The 18,796-nt window shown below is 48.5% G+C and overlaps 1 protein-coding gene across 2 annotated transcripts in view; it reads right to left on the bottom strand.

The window, feature by feature from the left end:
- TGM6 (transglutaminase 6) overlaps positions 1-18,796 on the bottom strand; it is a 49,791-nt gene that overhangs the window by 18,367 nt on the left and 12,628 nt on the right. For both annotated transcript variants that reach the window (XM_030825579.1, XM_030825580.1), the window contains exons 2-9: positions 17,085-17,258; positions 16,273-16,515; positions 15,092-15,210; positions 13,673-13,801; positions 11,992-12,169; positions 11,291-11,429; positions 8,235-8,338; positions 7,912-8,154 (exon numbers count right to left, since the gene is read on the bottom strand). In XM_030825579.1, the coding sequence (XP_030681439.1) occupies positions 7,912-8,154; positions 8,235-8,338; positions 11,291-11,429; positions 11,992-12,169; positions 13,673-13,801; positions 15,092-15,210; positions 16,273-16,515; positions 17,085-17,258 (1,329 nt within the window). The remainder of the gene's footprint in view (positions 1-7,911; positions 8,155-8,234; positions 8,339-11,290; positions 11,430-11,991; positions 12,170-13,672; positions 13,802-15,091; positions 15,211-16,272; positions 16,516-17,084; positions 17,259-18,796) is intronic.

The following is an 18,796-nucleotide window of genomic DNA, read 5'->3' as shown; positions in this document are numbered from 1 at the left end:
ATAGCAATTCTGACTCCAAATGTGTGGGGGTTTTTCATACCAACCAATTCTCCAACTCTCTGGACACCAACTGGGTCTCCTACAATTCAATTCAATTCAATTCAATTCAATTCAATTCAATTATCACACTAACTACCTGGAGTTAGCATCAGACTCCACAGGTTTAAGGGCTCAGTCCCACAAGACTGAGACTTCAGACTCCAGTCACAAGTATTGGTTACTCAGGGTTGCTCACACTTCTGTCCAACTTTGCTACAGATTTGGGGTTCTCATAACTGCCCCCAGCCTTAGGTTTCATAATTTGCTAGAGTGGTTCACAGAACTCGGAAAAACAGTTTACTTACCATTCCTGGTTAGTTATGAAGGATATAACTCAGGAAGAGCCAAGTGGGAGAGATACACAGGGCAAGGTATGGCAGGGGGCAGAGGTGGTGTGGGGTTTCCATATCCTCTCTAAGCATGCCACCCTCTCAGCACCTCAATGTCGTCCCCAACCTGGAACCTCTCCAAACCCCATTGTTTAGCAGTTTTTACAGAGTTTCATTACATAGGCATGACTGATTAAATCATAGGCCTTTGGTGATTAACTCAATCTTCAGCCTCTCTCCCCTCCCTGGAGGTCAGAGATGGGGTTTAAAGTCCCCAATCCCTAATCATGTCTTGATTTTTCAGGCAACCAGCCCACATGCTGAAAGTGATCTAGGTGCACCTAGTCATCTCACTAATGTGCTATAGCTGATGCTCTTCTCATTCTGAAGACTCCAAGGGTTTTAGGAGCTGTGTGCCAGAAACTGGGGATGATAACCAAATACTTTTCTTTAAAAACCACACTCGTTATAGTTCTTTTCATTTTTGCAGGGTTGGTAGTGACGTCCTCTCTAATTTTAGTAATTTGATTCTTTTCTTAGTCTAGCTAAAGGTTTATCAATTTTGTCAATCTTTTCAAAGAATCAACTGGTTTTGTTGATTTTCTTTTATGATTTTTCTGCTCTTTATTTCATTTACATTTATTTCCACTTTAATCTTTCTTGTTTCCTCTTTCTGCTTTTTTAGGTGTTTAGTTTGCTCTTCTTTTTTTGGTTCTTTTTCTTTTTTTTTTTTTTGTTTGAGACAGTCTCGCTTTGTGAACCAGGCTGGAGTGCAGTGGCCTGATCTCGGCTCACTGCAGCCTCCACCTCCCAGGTTCAGGTGATTCTCCTGCCTCAGCCTCCTGAGTAGCTGGGACTATAGGTGCATGCCCCCACACCCAATTAATTTTTGTATTTTTAGTAGAGACAGGGTTTCCCAATGTTGGCCAGGCTGGTCTCGAACTCCTGACCTCAGGTGATCCACACACCTTGGCCTCCTAAAATGCTGGGATTATAGGAGCGAGCCACCACATCCAGCCATTTTTCTAGGTTCTTAAGGTAGAAGATTAGGCTATTGATTTGAAATCTTTCTTCTTTAATATAGGTTTTACTGCTATAAATTTCCCTCTGTGTACTGCTTTAGCTGCATCTTATAAATTTTGGCATACTGCGTTTTCATTTTCTTTCACTGCAGAGTATTTTCTAATTTGACTTGTGATCTTTCCTTTGGTTCATTGGATATTTAGATGTATGTATTGTTTAATTTTCATGTATTATAAATGTATCAAATTCTCTTCTGACACTGATTTATAATTTAATTCTATTGGAATAAGATTATACACTTTGTATGATTTCAATCCTCTTAAGTTTACAGAGGCTTATTTTATGGCTGAGCATATGGTCAATTCTAGATTATGCTACCCTTGTACTTTCCAAGAATGTGTATATGTTTCTGCTACAATGTGGAGTCTTCTATAGGCGTCTGTTAGAGTCCACCTGATTTTAAATGACAAATGTTCGCTTCCTCTCAACCAGTCCCTAGACTCTTTCCCTTCTTTATTTTTCCCCAGAACACTTATCAGTATCTGAAATACTAGTTATTTTACTTATTTGTTTACTTTTACCTGCCCCATTAGAATGTCAGCTCCTTTATCCTTTAAGATAAAGATCATATGCATTTTGCTCACTGGTTGCCTGGCACTCAGTAAATGCTCAATAAACACATGCCAATAGAAAAAAATGTGAAAATGTGGCTTATATGTCCTGTAGCTTCACATAAGCCAGTCCTGCAGTCAACAAAGCAAGGCCCTTCTTGATACAACTCAAACTCCTTATGGCATTAAAAGCCCTTCATATGCTGTTGGCCCCAATTCATTCATTCCGTGAATCTGTACTGAGCACCTACTATGCAGTTGATGCTGCTGTAGGAGTTGGGGACACAGCAGTGAACAAAACAGTCAGGCTCCCTGCCATCCTAGAACTCTCAGTCTAGGAGCATTCTAGGGAGGCAATAAAGATTCAAGCAAATATCAAGTTGCGATATGTGCTTAGAAGGAAGTCAATAGGGTGCTGAGACCCCTGGCCAGGCAAAAGTTTGGGGTGAAGTCAGCAGGTCCTTCCCAGGCAAAGAAAGCATCTTGTGCCAAGTCCTTTAGGTATAAAAGAGCTGCTAATGACCCTTCCCTCTTGCTGTTATCTAAACAAGTACTGCCCTCGCTGCTGCTGTTCCCTGATCATTCTGTTACTTGGCAGCCTGACCTCATCACACTGCATTGGGGTTGTCTGCTTTCCTGTGCTTCCTGTCCACTCTCCCACCTGGTACTTGGCGGTACCCACTAAATGCAAGAAGGGAGGGAGAGAGAAAGGCATAGTAGAAAGACAGAGAGCAGAATGGCTGGGAGAGAGGGAGTGTGGAAGGAGAGTGTCTTGTGCTGGTCACAGGGTCTCTGCATCAACCTCTCAGCAACTGTAGCCCCACAGCCACTGCACTCACTGTTTCCTGTCTGCTTGGCCAGCCAGGCCCCTGGGCAGTAGGTGCTTAGTCTTCCCACATAGGCTGCAGTGGGTTGACCAACGTCCCCCTCAACAATATGCCCAAGTCCTAACCCCTGGTACCTGTGAATATAACCTGTGAATAGGATCTTTGAAGATATAATTCAAGATTTTGGGATAAGATCATCCTGGATTTAGGGTAGGCTCTAAATCCAATGACTTTTGTCCTTGTAAGAGAAAGGAGATAGGAATTTGAAACACATAGGAGGAAAGAAGGCCATGAGAAGATAGAGGCAGAGATTGGAATGATGTGACTACAAGCCAAGGAATGCCTGAGCCACCAGAAGCTAGAAGAGTCAAGGAAAGAATCTCCCCTAGAGCCTTTGGATGGAGCATGGCCGAGCCAGCCCCTTGATTTTGGACTTCTGGCCTCCAGACTGTGTGTGAGAGAATAAATTTCTAATGTTTTAAGCCACCAAGTTTGTGGTAATTTATTATGGCAGGCCCAGGAAACTAATACACAGGCCCAGAAGCTGATGGCTGGACAGGTGCACCAGCCTTGCTTCCCTGCTGGCTACTGGTACCAGCCTCACCAACTAAGATCTTGGCTTTATATTTTCTTTGTTTGGAAGGTTCATTCTCTGTTTGCTTAGTCTCCAGGCTGTCTTAGGAGTACGGGCAAAGCACATTGTACCCAGGGGCTCTGAATCTTTGTGCTCTAGCATGTGTCCTGGTTCCACAGACAGAGCAAGAGCTCATGACTCAGAGAGGCACAAGCCCCTGTCATTTCATCTGTAGAATACTGCTCAAGCAAGTCAAGGATGTCTTGGCTTCCATGAGCAGTATTGCCCAGCATGAGTCTGGAATCCCGCTGGACCCTGTCTTCCTGGAATGCCTTCTCAACCTTTCATCTCCTGGCTAAATCTTACTCCCTTCAGCATTCCCTCCCATAGGCTGCTTTTCCTGATACCTTCTGCCCTGGCCGAATTAGAGACTCCTCCTCTCTGTTCCTTTAGCCTCTGGACGCCCCAGTAGAGTGCCAGTCACTCCGAATTATTCTGTGCTGTCTGCTCACCATGTGGTGAGTTCTCTGGGGACTTCTCTTTGTCCCCTTGCCTCTGAATCATGCCTGACACTCAGGAGGGTCTCTACTTTGAGAGCACATGAAAAAGCCTAGCATGGTGTACGGCACACCAAGGCCACTCAGCGAAGACGTGCAGTCTAGCATAGTAGGGAGGGCAGAGGCCCTAAGAGTAGACTGCCTTGTTAGAATTCCAGCTCTTCTGGGCTTTGGAAACTTGGGGAAGTTACTTAACCTCCCTGTACCTCAGTTTGATTATCCATGTAGCCTGCAGTGTAGTGACGTAATCTCTGTTCACTGCAACCTCCGCCTCCTGAGAGCAAGCAATTATCTTGCTTCAGCCTCCTGAACAGCTGAGACTACAGGCAACCACCAACATGCCCAGCTAATTTTTGTATTTTTGGTAGAAATAGGGTTTCGCCATGTTGGCCAGGCTAGTCTTGAACTCCTGACCTCAGATGATCTGCCCACCTTGGCTTCCCAAAGTGCTGGGATTGCAGGTGTGAGCCACCATGCCTGGCTCATAAAATGATTTTAAAATAAATATTAAATGAAATAATGCATGGACATTGCTTACCATTTTGTTTAGCAAGTTCTAGATACCGTTACTATTATTTTTGTTAATCTAGATGTGAAATTACGTTGCCCACAGTAGGCAGTCAATAAACAGTGGACAATATTATAATTAAATAGTGGCCGTGCAGTGCAGAGTGGGGAGCATGGGCTCTGGGTTCTGCAGGAGAGTTCTCCCTTACTAGCTATGTTCCCTGGCTGGGTCAACTTGCCTCTCTGTACCTCTGTCTTCTCCTCTGTAAAATAAAGGTTGTACTAGTTTCTCACTTAAAAGCTCATGGTAAGGGCTTTGTAAACATTTGTTAAATAAAATAACTACATAACATGTGAAAATGGCCAGCCCACAGCAGGCGCTCAGTAACAGTGATTGCCATCATTGTCATCATGTAACAGGATGTTAATTTCTCCTGTGGCCATGGTTTCGCTCTTGTTGCCGAGGGTGGAGTGCAGTGTGAGATCTTGGCTCACTGCAACCTCCGTCTCCCAGGTTCAAGCAATTCTCCTGCCTCAGCCTCCCAAGTAGCTGGGATTACAGGCATGGGCCACCATGCCCGGCTAATTTTGTATTTTTAGTAGAGATGGGGTTTCACCATGTTGGCCAGGCTGGTCTTGAACTCTTGACCTCAGGTGATCTGCCCGCCTCGGCCTCCCAGAGTGCTGGGATTACAGGTGTGAGCCACCGCGCCTAGCTGGTCATGGTTAAATCTTAGGACAAAAGACCCACAGACCTCATGTTTTTTTTTTTTTTTGAGACAGGGTCTCACTGTGTTGCCCAGGCTGGAGTGCAGTGGCACAATCTTGTCTCACTGCAACGTCTGCTTTCCAGAATCAAGCGTTCCTCCCACTGGAGCCTCCTAAGTAGCTGGGACTACAGGCATATGCCACCATGCCTGGCTAATTCTTTTGTATTTTTTGTACAGATGGGGTTTTGCCATGTTGCCCAGGCTAGACACCACGTTCTAAGTTCCAGAAGCTCCCAGCAGAAGGGACCCAGCAATCAATCTGCAGGTCTTATCAGAGAGGTGCCAGCTCAGAAGAGGCCTTACCACATACTCCCCTCATCCGTAGCTCACCCCCAAGACATTAAGAAGATGGCTAAAGTGGAAGATGTCTTTGACAGTCAAGAAAGTGCCATGTTCCTGGAGATAGGAGCTAAAGTGTGAGTTGGGGGTATGTGTAGGTGTTTAAAAGAATCAATATTAAGGTTTGGGGGTATCTTCAGCAAGAAATGACTGGCTGATCTAGATTGGGGGTGCCTACAGAAAGGGAAGTTGGTATTCCCCTCCCTGTGGGAGGTCTGTTTATCCTGTCTTGCTTACTAAGCCGTGTACTACCTGAGCAGGGAGAAGAGAATTGAAGGGAGACAGCAGGTGGGAGACAGCCAGTCAAGACTGCTCCTCCTACCCACAAGTGTCAGGTTTCAGTTCCCAGCCTTGGAGTGGCACACAGTGGAGGTTAGGGTTGGGGGCCACAGCCTTGTAAAACCTCTGCAGAACTTGGGGACAAAAATTATCATGCATCAGAAAGAAGCTGTGTTGAAAGGGCCCAAATAACACAAGAAATCAGCAGTGTCTAGAGGAACAGCACAGGGATTAGTCTGGATGGCAGCAGGTTGTGATGGAGCCACCATCTGTCCTCAGCAAGCATAGATAGGAAACTAGGGCAGCAGCACCCGCCCACTTAGCCAGCACTGAATCCTCACCCAGTTAAGACAAAGGCGTCTGCTCTCCTCTCTCCTCTTTTCCTCCCCCTTAGCCTAACAGTACTCTCAGCATTGGTTGCACACTAAAGACCACCTGGGAGCTTTAAAAAGTCCCAGTGCCAGAACCACATCCCGTAGAGACTATGATTCAATTAGTCAGGGGTGGAATCTGGCCTGCTGTGGTAGATTAAAAATGGCCATAATGCCTTGCAGCTTCCCACCCCTTGAATCTGGATTGGGCTCATGAATTGCTTTGACCAATAGAATGTGGCAGAAGTGACATGGTGCACATTCTGAGCCAAGCCTCTAGAAACCTCACAGCTTCATCTCTCACCTCTGGGAATGTTGCTGCTATTCAGAAAAGCATGGGCTGGCCTGTTGGGACATGAGAGGCCAAGTGGGAACACAGACCCAGCCATCTCAGCAGTCCCATGTGACAGACATATGTGAGATCCCAACCAGCACCACCTGGAGAAGATGAACCATCCCAGCTGAGCACAGCCCAAATTGCTGACCCACAGAATTGACCAAATAAGTAATTATTGTTTAAGATATATAACTGAAACAGCTCCCTGGATAATTCAAATGTGCAACCAGGGGCCGGGTGCAGTGGCTCACGCCTGTAATCCCAGCACTTTGGGAGGCTGAGGTGGGTGGATCACCTGAGGTCAGGAGTTCAAGGGCAGCCTAGCCAACATGGTGAAACCCTGTCTCTACTAAAAATACAAAAATTAGCTGGGCATGGTGGCGGGCACCTGTAACCCCAGCTACTGGGGAGGATGAGGCAGGAGAATCGCTTGAACCCAGGAGGCGGAGGTTGCAGTGAGCCGAGATCACATTATTGCACTCCAGTCTGGGCAGCAAGAGTGAGACTCCATCTCAAAGAAAAAAAAAGTGCAACCAGAGCTGTAAAATATGATGCAAGAGAGCAGAAAAGGGAGGTGAGGAGGTGTTCAGGGCAGATTGTGTCTCCTCTTTAGCAACGTTCCAGGGTCACTGCTCTAGCTTGTGCTCAGGGGACAGGAGGAGACACGGTCTAATTCAAGTTTGAGCTTGAAGTCATAATTACTTGGTGACATGGTTTTAACAAGCAGAAATGGTTGAAAATATGTTAGTCAGATCACAACATTGCTAAGGAACCTGTTACACAGTGGGAAAGGGAGATTTTTAAAGTATATAGTTGGAAGCAGCTATAAGAAAAAATACAACTGTTTTGTTTTTGTAGCCTAACAAGTAGGGGCTCTTCAATGAACCAGTGGCCATAAATTGGTATCATGGCACAGGCCCTGGCAGATGCTAAACAGGAGATGCTATTATTATTAGTCTGAATTGGGCCTGTGCCATGCGTTTGTCCTAGGTGTTCAATAAATAATACCTGCTACTATCATCATTATTATTATTAGCAGTGATTATTATTGTATGTGAACATACCTAATGCAGTGCCTAGTATATGGCAAGTGTTCAAGGAAATGTAGCTATTATTATTACAAATGGGAAATCTTCTAAGGCAGAAGAGGTGCTTAGCAAACAGAGGAAGCTATTAATGTAGCCTAAATAAAGGCACTTGGCTCAGAGCACAGAGACAATGTGAATGGAAGCTGCTGTCAGCGTCATATACATGGGGCGGGGCCTGGCCCCAGGCCACCCGCAGTGGGCTCTCTGCAGCAGATGGACCATCCTGGGGAAGGTAATAAAGGCTGCCACGTGGCCCTTACCTTCTGGATACTTGTAGAGGTCGGTGATGTCCACGCGGGAGTCACTGCCCACTGCCTTCGTGCTGATGCATCTCCCAATCTTCTTTGTGTTCGAGTATACACGCTCCCGGCTCTCATCCTCATGCCACAGCCAGGTGATGTAGTCAGCGTTGACCTCCGCAAACACGAAGGGGCCATCGTGGGCCAGGTGCACATCGCCCTCGCGGATGGCGGTGACTGAGGCTGGGCCGCACCGGAACACACCTGGGCAGGAGGGGTGGGCATGAGCAGCATGGGTAAGGAAAAGCAGGGGTCTGGAACTTACCCCACCCAGTTGAGCATACCTTCACTCTCCTCCTGGGGGGTGGCATCCAGAACCTGCCAGCCATTGTAAGAGGGGCCTAGGTCCTGCCGGGCAAACCAGCTCTCATTCCAGACATGGAAATTCCTGCCACAGAGAGAGGATGGGTGAAGCTGCCTAGAGTGAGGGCATAGGAAGGGAAGATCCTACTGAGAGGCAGACCCTGGGCTCCCTACTCTGCACAAGAACTGTGGCTGCATGTTGTGAATCACTCATTCAACCACACTAATGAGCACACAGCATTCATATATGTTTGTATATATGTGTATGTGTGTATATAGATGTGTGTGTATATTTATCAAGAACCTGTTGTCCAAGGTACTGCAACTAAGACAGAAGATCTTTACTCTCATGCTGCTTACATTCTAACAAAGGAGACAGGCAAAGCTAAGTCAGCAGATAAATCAAACAAATGTAAGTGACAATAAATGTTATGAAGAAAAAGAGGAGCTTAAGCTAGAGAACAACCCCTATAGACCTACTCTAGGTAAATGACATTGAAGGTGAGACTTAAGTGAGAAAGAATAAGCTATAGGAAGAGTGAAGGGAACAATATTCCAGGCAGAAGGAACAGCATGTGCAAAGGTCCTGAGTGAGACAAGAAAAAGCATAGTGTGTTCAAGGAGCAGAAAGTATTTAAGTATCTCTGGGATATGGCCAGCAGAGGGGGTAGGTAGGGTTCTGATTATGCAGAGCACTATAGACTCTGGTAATTTCAGCCTTATTTTTAATTCCCTGTGTTAAAAATGAGAATATGAGTAGGAAACATGACATCACTTGTTCAAGGTCTTGCAGAAAGAAAGGAGCAGACAGAAACCTGATTCCCGGTTTGCCTGACTTGGCATCTGTACAGCCGGCCTCAGAACTCCTCTTTGGCAGGCAACTGTCTTTGTTGGGGAAAGTATCTTGATTAGCATTTGGGGATTAAAGGTGGGACCCTGATAACCTGGGTGGTGACAGAGTCCCCAACATCAAAATGAAGTGTCTGTGCTTTCTGCATGAAGAGAAGAATGTGAGTATTTTGTGCTTCCAGGGCAAGGGAATGAAGAGAACCAAAAAAGAGGAGAGGCCAAGGGGAGCAAAGAGATGGTCTGAGCTGGAGGCCAGCTCGGGAAGGGCTCCTGGCACGCTCCCCTGGGGAACAAGGATACAAGGCTCTCTGTGTCTCTGTGTTGTGTTCTCTTCACCGTCTCTCCTAATCTTTATTTTTTTAATTTTTATTTATTTATTTATTTTGAGATAGAGTCTTGCTCTGTCACCCAGGCTGGAGTGCAATGGCGCAATCTCGGCTTACTGCAACCTCTGCTTCCCAGGTTCAAGTGATTCTCATGCCTGAGCCTCCCCAGTAGCTGGGATTATAGGTGTGTGTCACCACACCTGGCTAATTTTTTTTTTTTTTTTTTAGTAGAGATGGGATTTCACCATGTTGGCCAGGCTGGTCTAGAACTCCTGACCTCAAGTGATTTGCCAGCCTCGGCCTCCCAAAGTGTTGGGATTACAGGTGTGAGCCACCGTGCCCAGCCGTCTCTCCTAATCTTTAGAAAGTTGGCTTTGAGTGGCAGACTTGCACATGTGTGAACAGACATCTGAACAAGGTTATTCACTGAAGCCTTGTTTGTAAAAGCAAAACTTGTTTTTAACTGAGGCAACTGAAATGTCCATCCATATGGGATGGTTCGATGAACAATGGCTTTTTCATGCAATTGAGAGGCAGACTGAGTTCATACCCTTATGCTTCCACTCACTAGCCGTGTGGCCTTGGATGGGTTACTTAACCTCTCTGTGCTTCAGTTTCCTCATCTGCAAAATAGAATCAATGATCTTAACTTATTCACAGGTTGTTTGAAGAAATACATGAGTTAATCTATATACAGCACTTAGAACTGGACCTGGCACAGACTAGGTGCTCAGTGAGTGTTATGTTACTATTTAAAACATTATGGAAAATAAGGAAAACTCTTTGTGTATTGATGTGGAATTGTTAAATGTTCCAGCAAGAACAGTATCAAATAAAGCTGCCAATACTGTTTAAGCGGGGAAAAGGCAGGGAGGCACTGTAGGTACGTATGTGCTCGTGTCTGCAGAGCATCTCTCTGACAGGAGATGTAGGAGACAGTGATAGTGTTGCCTCCAGGAGAAGGATGGGGAGGCTGGGAAACCGGGTGGGAGGGAGACATCACTGCAACCCATTTTGTACCTTTCGAATATTAAACCACATAAATGTTTTTCCTATTTCAGAAAATTAAGTAAGTTAGAATGAATTTTTTTTTTTTTTTTTTTAGACGGAGTCTCACTCTGTCGCCCAGGCTGGAGTGCAGTGTCATGATCTTGGCTCACAGAAACAACCTCTGCCTTCCAGGTTCAAGCGATTCTCCTGCCTCAGCCTCCAGAGTAGCTGGGACTACAGGTGCCTGCCATGACGCCTGGCTAATCTTTGTGTTTTTAGTAGGGATGGGGTTTCACTATGTTGACCAGGGTGGAGTGCAATGGTGTGATCTCAGCTCACCGCAACCTCTGCCTCCTGGGTTCAAGCAATTCTCCTGCCTTAGCCTCCTGAGTAGCTGGGATTACAGGTGTGAGCCACCGCACCCGGCCTAGAATGAATTTTTAAAATCTTTATGTGAAGAATTTTGTTTTAACTGAGGAAGGAGTCTGTTTCCCACCTGAGACACACAGCACGGAGAACTGCAGCTGATACGGAAGCAGGAGCCTGATCCAGAGGTACCTGTGCGGGTGGAGTTCCCACCCCACCCCAGAAAGCCACAGATTCCCAGAGCGAGTAGAACCAGGCGTTCAAGGCAATCAAATCTTGAGGCCCCTCCTGACCTCTGAGTCTACATGTCTTGACCTCAGACCTTACATCTTGGAAGAGGTACCACTCTATCCGCAGGGCGCCTCTCACTCCCTCCAGAGTTGGCTCAGACTCAGGAGAGCTGGGCTCTGGGCCTGCTGCTCCCTGGTGGTGTTATGGAAGATGATGCCTTGCTCCACCTGCTGGGCTTCCAGAGCCCTTGGGCCTAGGCTGGGGGCAGGACCCACCACATGCTGTCTTCTGTCAGGTCCTCCAGAGTCCGCCCGAAGGAGTCCACATATTTGTCCACGCTCAGGTTCTGGTCTGTGTCGTGGGCTGAGTTGAAGTTGGACACGACCCGTGTGGCTATCCCCAAGCACCTGAGGACTGCAGAGCAGAGACTGGGAGGCTCGGAGCCAGTGGGACCCCGGCCCCTAGGAGAGGGGCCTGGCTTCCACAGCAGGCCCCCTGGCTCATTTGTGGCCAAAGCCCTCTGCCACCCCATCTTTTTCTGTGTGTCTACTTTGTCAGGTTGCGGGGCTGAGATTCCCATCTCCACTCTCAGAAATACCACCATCTCCTGCACATTCTCTCAAGGACTTCAGGAGACGTTGTTGCCACCTCATGTGAGCAGACAGGCTTTGAGGCTGGCAGGAACTTGGAAGCCATCTAATAGAGCCCTCATCTTCCTGAGGGGACTGGAGGCCAAGGGAGCCACAGGGCTCGCCCAAGGCACTCAATGAATGAGAGACAGAGGGAGCTAGGACTCCTTCAAAATAAAAGATCAGATGTTAAGGAAATAAATTCTCTGGCTTCTCTCTTCATTAGCCAGACTTTGTTCTCCCAGTCAATGAATCCATCAATGAAGATGGGTTGCAGCATATGCAAATATATGTAAATACATATAGATAGAGGAGGCTGGGGGTGGGCCCCTTCTCTCCCAGGGTACCTGTGCACATGACTCCCGCGAAGACCCAGCACTGGCCGTACTTGACTGGCTTGTACCTGCCCTTGAGCCACTTCTGCAGAATGGCCACGCTGCCGCGCCAGTGCAGTGGGCTGGTGCCGCTGCCGTACTTGCCCTGCCACTGTCCTTGCACCACACCTCGGTCATTGTTGCTGTTCACCTGGGCAGAGGAGGGCACAGGTCCACCACCAGGCAGGGCTTCCTACCTCAAGAACCACATCGTGGTAAAATCCTCTCCAACTTTGGACCACCAGGTCAATCGGGGTCACTCTTGCTTTTTAACTATCTGAAAATTAGGGGCATCTGTTGCCTTAAAATACCTACTTCCTGGCAGCACTTGTCATTTTTCAATTATCTTCCATTTGGATACTGTGTTGTAAAAATCATTACAACTTTAGAGCGTTTCCTATGTTAAAGGATCTGTTTTGGAGGACTGTTGGCATTATAGGGACAGCTAACATTTATTAAATGCTTATTGTGTGCCAGACACCACTATGCCAAGAATTTTGTGCACACTATATTAACCCGTTGAAGTTTACAGTGTAGGTTTATTATTCTCCTTTTTTTTTTCAGATGCAAAAACTGAGCTTCAGAAGCATTCATGGACCTGCCCAAATCACACAGCAAGTTAGTCCAAGTGGTGATCCATGAGTCTAGGACTTGGAATCAGGAGCCTTGAGTTCAGGACTTTCACTGTCCTCAGGGCTGTGATGCTCTGCTGTTTGGGATTGTCACTCATGTTAATTCTCTGTGCTCCAACTGCTCTCTGAGATCTTGAGGAATTGAGAGTATCAAATAGAGAAATATAGCTTTGTGCAATTTTGGAATCTCAGATACCCACCCACTGGCCTTAATACCTGCATGTGGTAGAGGGAGCTGGTGGGCCCTGCAGACACCTTTGGGAGGAAACACCACGGCCTGAGGCCTGTGATAGGTTAAAGTTGTCATGCCTCCCATGGAGAGGTGGGTCTATGTCCCACTCAAAAGGAGGGGTCCTCTTGAGTCTGGGCTGGCCTGTGACTACTTTGACCACTGACTATGGTGGAAGTGATGCTGTGCCAGTTTCCAGGCCTAGGACTTATAAGACTGGGAGCTTCCACTTACTCTTTCTTGGAAGAATTGCTTGGGGCAGGGAGGTGGGGGTGGGGGAGCCATTGCTATGCATGAGACTGCCATATTGTGAGGAAGCCCAAGCTAGCCACATGGAAAGGCTGTGTGGAAAGAGTGATGACTGGTGAGTCCCAGCTGCTCCAGCCTCCCCAGCCCAGGGCCTGACATGAGGGTGGGGAAGCCATCCCGGACATTCCAGTTCCAGGAGACATGACATGGATGGCAACCTAGGAACTGCCAACCACCAGAACCAAAGCCCCAGACAGAGGTCCTGTCAAACCATCCCAGACGTATGTAGCCATTAAGATACCCCCAGAAGAGCCATCTTGGAGTGGAGACAAACCATTCTCATGGTGCCCTGCCCAAATTCCTAGTCTAAAAAACTGTAAGCATAATAAAGGGTTGTTTTACACCACTGAGTTTTCGGGTGGTTGGTTATGCAACAACAGCGAATTAAAACAAGGGGTGACGGGAAGAATCACAGGGTGTGGTCCCAGGGTTGGCTGGGGGATCCTTGAGGAAGTACATGTGCAAGGATGGAGGGGCTTCTCACCATGGCGCTGATGACCCTGGTGACGTAGATGGGGTCATGGCGGCAGGACACGTCGGTGGCTGGGTTGTTTTGGTGACTGGGGCTTCGATCCAGGATGGAGAGGCAGATGTTCAGGATGTCCTCCTCAAACTGCTCCCCAGAGAGGCTGTGCTTAGAGGCTGTGCTCAGTCACCCATATTCCAGGCCCTCCCATAGCTCTCACCTGGTCAGTCACCCCATCTGTGCAGCGCAGTTTGCTGCCCCCTCCAACCACCAGGGGCATCACAGAGCACCCCCTAGTCTTGGAAACCCTTCCTCAAAGAGTCACCTAGGGAATCAGAACTGCAGCCTTAATCATGCCTCTCCCCTGCTCAACAACCTCCCATGGCTCCCGACTACCCACAGTAAAGTCTGGGCTAAAATTGGTGGCTCTTGAGCCACATCTACCTCGCTGATGTGCTCATTTGGTCTACATGATGTTTTCAAACACATTTGAATTAGTTAGCAACATTTAAAAACTGGGGAATTTTTGCATACACATTTAGGTTTCTGGTCTCTGATAATTTGGAAGGTCTAGCAATAAAAAGTGGGTGCTGAGTAGTGGCTACCCCTTAGGGGGACCCTAAACTCTTCACTGTATCTTCCCTGCTCAGCACCCGAATCCCAAATGCTTTAAGCCCCTGGCCTGCAGGGCAGTGCGTGACTCCTCAGCCTGACAGTCAAGTCCAGTCTTTCTTCCACTGGGCACCCGGAGCTCAGGCAGACAGAACTCCTCTAGCAGACTCAGGACTCCCTGCTTCCCACCTCCGTGCGGCTCTGCCTGTTCTTCCCTCTGCCTGGGCAGATCCTGCCTCACTGTAGAGACCCAACCACAATATCATGTAAGCCTCCGCAATGGCCGAGGTGGAGGTTCCTTTCACCCTCTTCTGGACTCCCTTTGCTTCCATCCCTATCATTCTGACTTTTTCCTTCCCCTATTGCACCTGGTATTGGAACTACTTATCTAAGCCAGTGGCTCTCAAAGCGTGGTCCTAGGCCAGCAGCATCAGCATCACCTGGGAACTGGTTAGAAATGCACATTCTCAGGCCCTGCCCAAGACCTACTCAGTCGGCAGCTCTGGGGGTGGGGTCCAGCACGCCATCCCTCCTGGGATTCTGATGTATGCTTGAGTTTGAAAACCACTGATCAGAGCTATTCATTTTTCCACAACCATACTGACCTGTTCTGTGTCCAAACCATGTCCAAACCACCTCCCCTTCCCCAGGACCCGGCGCAGGCCCTGGCCCAGTGAATAGATGAATGAATGAACAAGTGAGTTTTCTCTAGGAGAGAGCCCCCCTTGTCCCTCCTGAGAAGAGTGGGCAGACAGAGGGACTCCAGTCCCACCGCCCTCCCCATGCCCCAGCCCACATCCCTGTCTGGCCTGTGCCCCTGGAGACCTGCCCGTAGTTCCAGCCCTGGGCTCGTATGTGCTTCTCCACGCCTCGGAAGATGATGCCGCTGTCATTGAGCACGTACTCCTGTCTCTCCTCCTCTGAGGCCAGAAACACATCATCCTCTGAAAAGCAGTCATCAGGCCCGGTGTGGACTGGGGCTCTGGCCTTGCTGGCCTGGGGAAGGGGCTGCATCAGGGATCAGCAGCAGGACAGCGCCCGGAGGCTGATTGGGGCAGGAGAGGTCAAGAGGGGGCTTGCGAGCTCCTGTGCTGCCTCCCTGCCAAACTCCATCCCTCCTGGCAAGTCTTTATCGAAGCAGGGATCAATCCCAAAACAGCCCAAGACTGAAGAGTTTTATGGGAGCTGACACCTTTGGGTGGCCCTCCTTGATGTCAGTAGTGGCCTCATATTTCTCATATTTCTTTCTTTTTTTCTTTCTTTCTTTTTTTTTTTTTTTTGAGACAGAGTTTTGCTCTTGTTGCCCAGGCTGGAGTGCAATGGCGCGATCTCAGCTCACTGCAACCTCCATCTCCTAGGTTCAAGTGATTCTCCTACCTCAGCCTCCCGAGTAGCTGGGATTACAGGCATGCGCCACCACAGCTGGCTAATTTTGTATTTTTAGTAGAGACGGGGTTTCTCCATGTTGGTCAGGCTGGTCTTGAACTCCCGGCCTCAGGTGATCCACCTGCCTCGGCCTCCCAAAGTGCTGGGGTTACAGGTGTGAGCCACTGCACCTGGCCATATTTCTTAAACATTGATAATACTACTGATCCTGGCCACCCCTTACAAAGGCCTTACGATGTATTAGCCCTGTGGATTTTCACCATAGTCCTAAGAGGTAGGCACTGTTATTTTTCCCATATTACAGATGAGGAAATAGAGACTGGTAGAGGGGAGCAGCTCAGCAGAACTGGGACTAAACCAAGGCAGTCTGATTCCCAAGTCCTGGCTCTTACCCACCCCTGGGCCTCTCCTACCCACTGGGTCCTCTGGCACAGGCTTTGAAGCACCTGCTACCAGGTTTCTCTGACCATTGCCTACCCCTGCCTAGGCTAAGTTCTTGCCCAGCTCTTGGCATTCAGCTTCTTGTCCTTTAACGCACCTCCCAGGCCCCCTCCAAGGGCAGGCTCTCCCCTGAGGATGTCTTTTGGAAAAACCTCTACATTGGACTTGGCCACTCCTACCTGCACACCATGGGTTGAAAAGGAGAACAAACTCGCCCAGCCTCCGGTTGCTGTGTTTGCGGTGAGAGGAAAGCCTGATGCTCAGCAAGTGGCGGCCAACGATAGCATTGGGAGGGCTGGCGAGACTGACGGTCAGAGTGTTCTCCATCTGAGCCTCCTTTGCTGCTGTCCAGCCCTCACTCTGCTCCAGCTCCGATGTCTGGAACACAGCTTTGGTGTGGAGGGCCTCAGAAGCCCGGGGTCCTGGAGGAGAGGAGAGGGACTCAGGAGACCCTGCCCCTGGGAAACCCGGCTTTAGAGAAGTGAAAAAAGCTCAGGCCTGGAAGCCCCACCTTCACCCCCTGAACTGCTGGGAGGTTTTGGGAAAAGGACCTGACCAAGAGCAAGAAGGCCAGTGGCCGAGTGAGGGTCCACCTCAGCTGCCCTGACACCCCAGCCACTTCCAGGCCAAGGAGAAAGTGACAGCATCCTTTGAAACCAAAGTCTGCCTATGTCGGGCCAGGAAAGGAAAGAAAAGCTTGGGCTTCAAAGTGCTTGATGGTTTTTCATACCCTTCCAGAGCCCCGGGTGTCTGGTACACTGAGGGTTCCAGAGAGGTCCTCCCATCCATCCCACTGTCTGCTGGCAGCACCTCCCAACCACCCCCAGAAAGCTGCCACCAGAAGCCCTCCAGGGTTCAAGGCTCTGTCTACCTACAGGGACTTGCTTCCCCCCAGAGCCCGAGCTGCTGACTGCAAGGTCTCATGTTACTGGGTGGTAAGACAGGTCCCTCCAGCTGCAGATGAGAAGGGGGCGCTGGTGAGCCCAGTTACCTGTCTCCACCGTGAAGATGAGGGTCTCCTCACAGTCCAGGGCTCTGCTCAGCTCCAGCGTGAGGCTGAACGACTGGCCCCTGCGAACCACTAGCTCAGGGCAGGGGTACTCCTGGGTGTGGTGGGCAGCGCCATTCCTTGACCGCTGCCAGTCCACCTTAGTGACTCTGATCCCTGGGTGGGGAGAGGACAGGGAGATGAGGCCACGGCCTCGTGTTTCTCACCCACTCTGAGCTTGTCCTCCCATTCACTCCCGGCCAGTCATTTGTTCATCCAGCTGCTATTTATCATATACCAGTGATTCTCTGTTTGTTTGTTTGTTTTGAGACAGGGTCTCACTCTATCACCCAGGCTGGAGTGCAGTGGCGTGATCTCAGTTCACTGCAACCTCTGCCTCCCAGGTTCAAGCAATTCTTGTGCCTCAGCCTCCTGAGTAGCTGGAACTACAGGTGCACATCACCACACCTGGGTAATTTCTTTGCATATTTTCGGAGAGATGGAGTTTTGCCATGTTGGTTAAGCTGGTCTCAAACTCCTGACCTCAGGTGATCTGCCCGCCTCAGCCTCCCACAGTGCTGGGATTACAGGTGTGAGGCACCTTGCCCAGCCTCTTAGTCATTAAGTTCTGTAAAATCACTGCAAAGGTTGAATTAATGAGAACTGACCCATTGCCCTTAGGGAAAATAAATACAGGTTTAGGTTCCTGTGAGCCTCTGGTCCCAACTTATTCATCAATTGATCAGTATATAACCTTATTATATGTGCGTTTCTGTATAAAGATACATTATTCAGGATGGGCGTGGTGGCTCACGCCTGTAATCCTAGCACTTTGGGAGGCCGAGGTGGGCGGATTGCCTGAGCTTAGGAGCTCGAGACCACCCTGGGGCCAACATGGTGAAACCTCGTCCCTACTATAATACAAAAAATGAGCCGGGCATGGTGGCGGGTGCCTGTAATCCCAGCCACTCAAGCAGGAGAATCGCTTGAATCCGGGAGGTGGAAGTTGCAGTGAGCTCAGATTGCACCACTGCACTCTAGCCTGGGCCACAGAGCGAGACTCTCCTTCTCAAAACAAACAAACATAATTTAATATATATTGTTGATTCATTAATATTGAACTGGTGGCCAGCAGTGCTATATTTCATTCCTGAATGTTCACCTAACACATATTTTTCATGTAAGGCAGATTGCAGCTTTCCTGCTCCTAGGAACATGAGACAGCACTTCAGTCCTATGCTCTGCGGCCATTTTAAACAGAGAAATCACCAACAAAAAAAGCACAAAAATGCAAAAAAACCCTAGTTTTAAATGAACAGAGAAAGGTTATTTGTTTATAGTATGACAGCTGAAACAAGAAGGCAGAATATTGCCTGTTCAGCTGCAGCTGGGAATATGCATGTCAGGTCAGGTGACAATTTTTCTGCACTCTGTGCGTGTCTGTGAATGGCCAATAAAGCGCAGAGTATAGATTTGGGATTTAAAAATAAATATTAGCAATGTGCATATACAGAATCCACAAGTGTTGAGGATTGACTGTATGATCTCTATGCCAGGCTGGTGTCTGGTGCTGAGGATATAGATGTGGGCTTGCCCTCAGTGCTTGGTGCGGTGAGACTGTATGGCTCAATGGTTATGAGGAGGTCTTCTGGGGGCAGCTGACATGGGTTCAGATTCTGACTTGGCCATCTACTGGCTGAACCACCTTCCTTTCC

The sequence above is a fragment of the Nomascus leucogenys genome, chromosome 13 (genome assembly GCF_006542625.1).
Source record: "Nomascus leucogenys isolate Asia chromosome 13, Asia_NLE_v1, whole genome shotgun sequence".
Taxonomy (NCBI): Eukaryota; Metazoa; Chordata; class Mammalia; order Primates; family Hylobatidae; genus Nomascus; species Nomascus leucogenys.
This window is presented reverse-complemented; position numbering and strand designations above follow the sequence as displayed.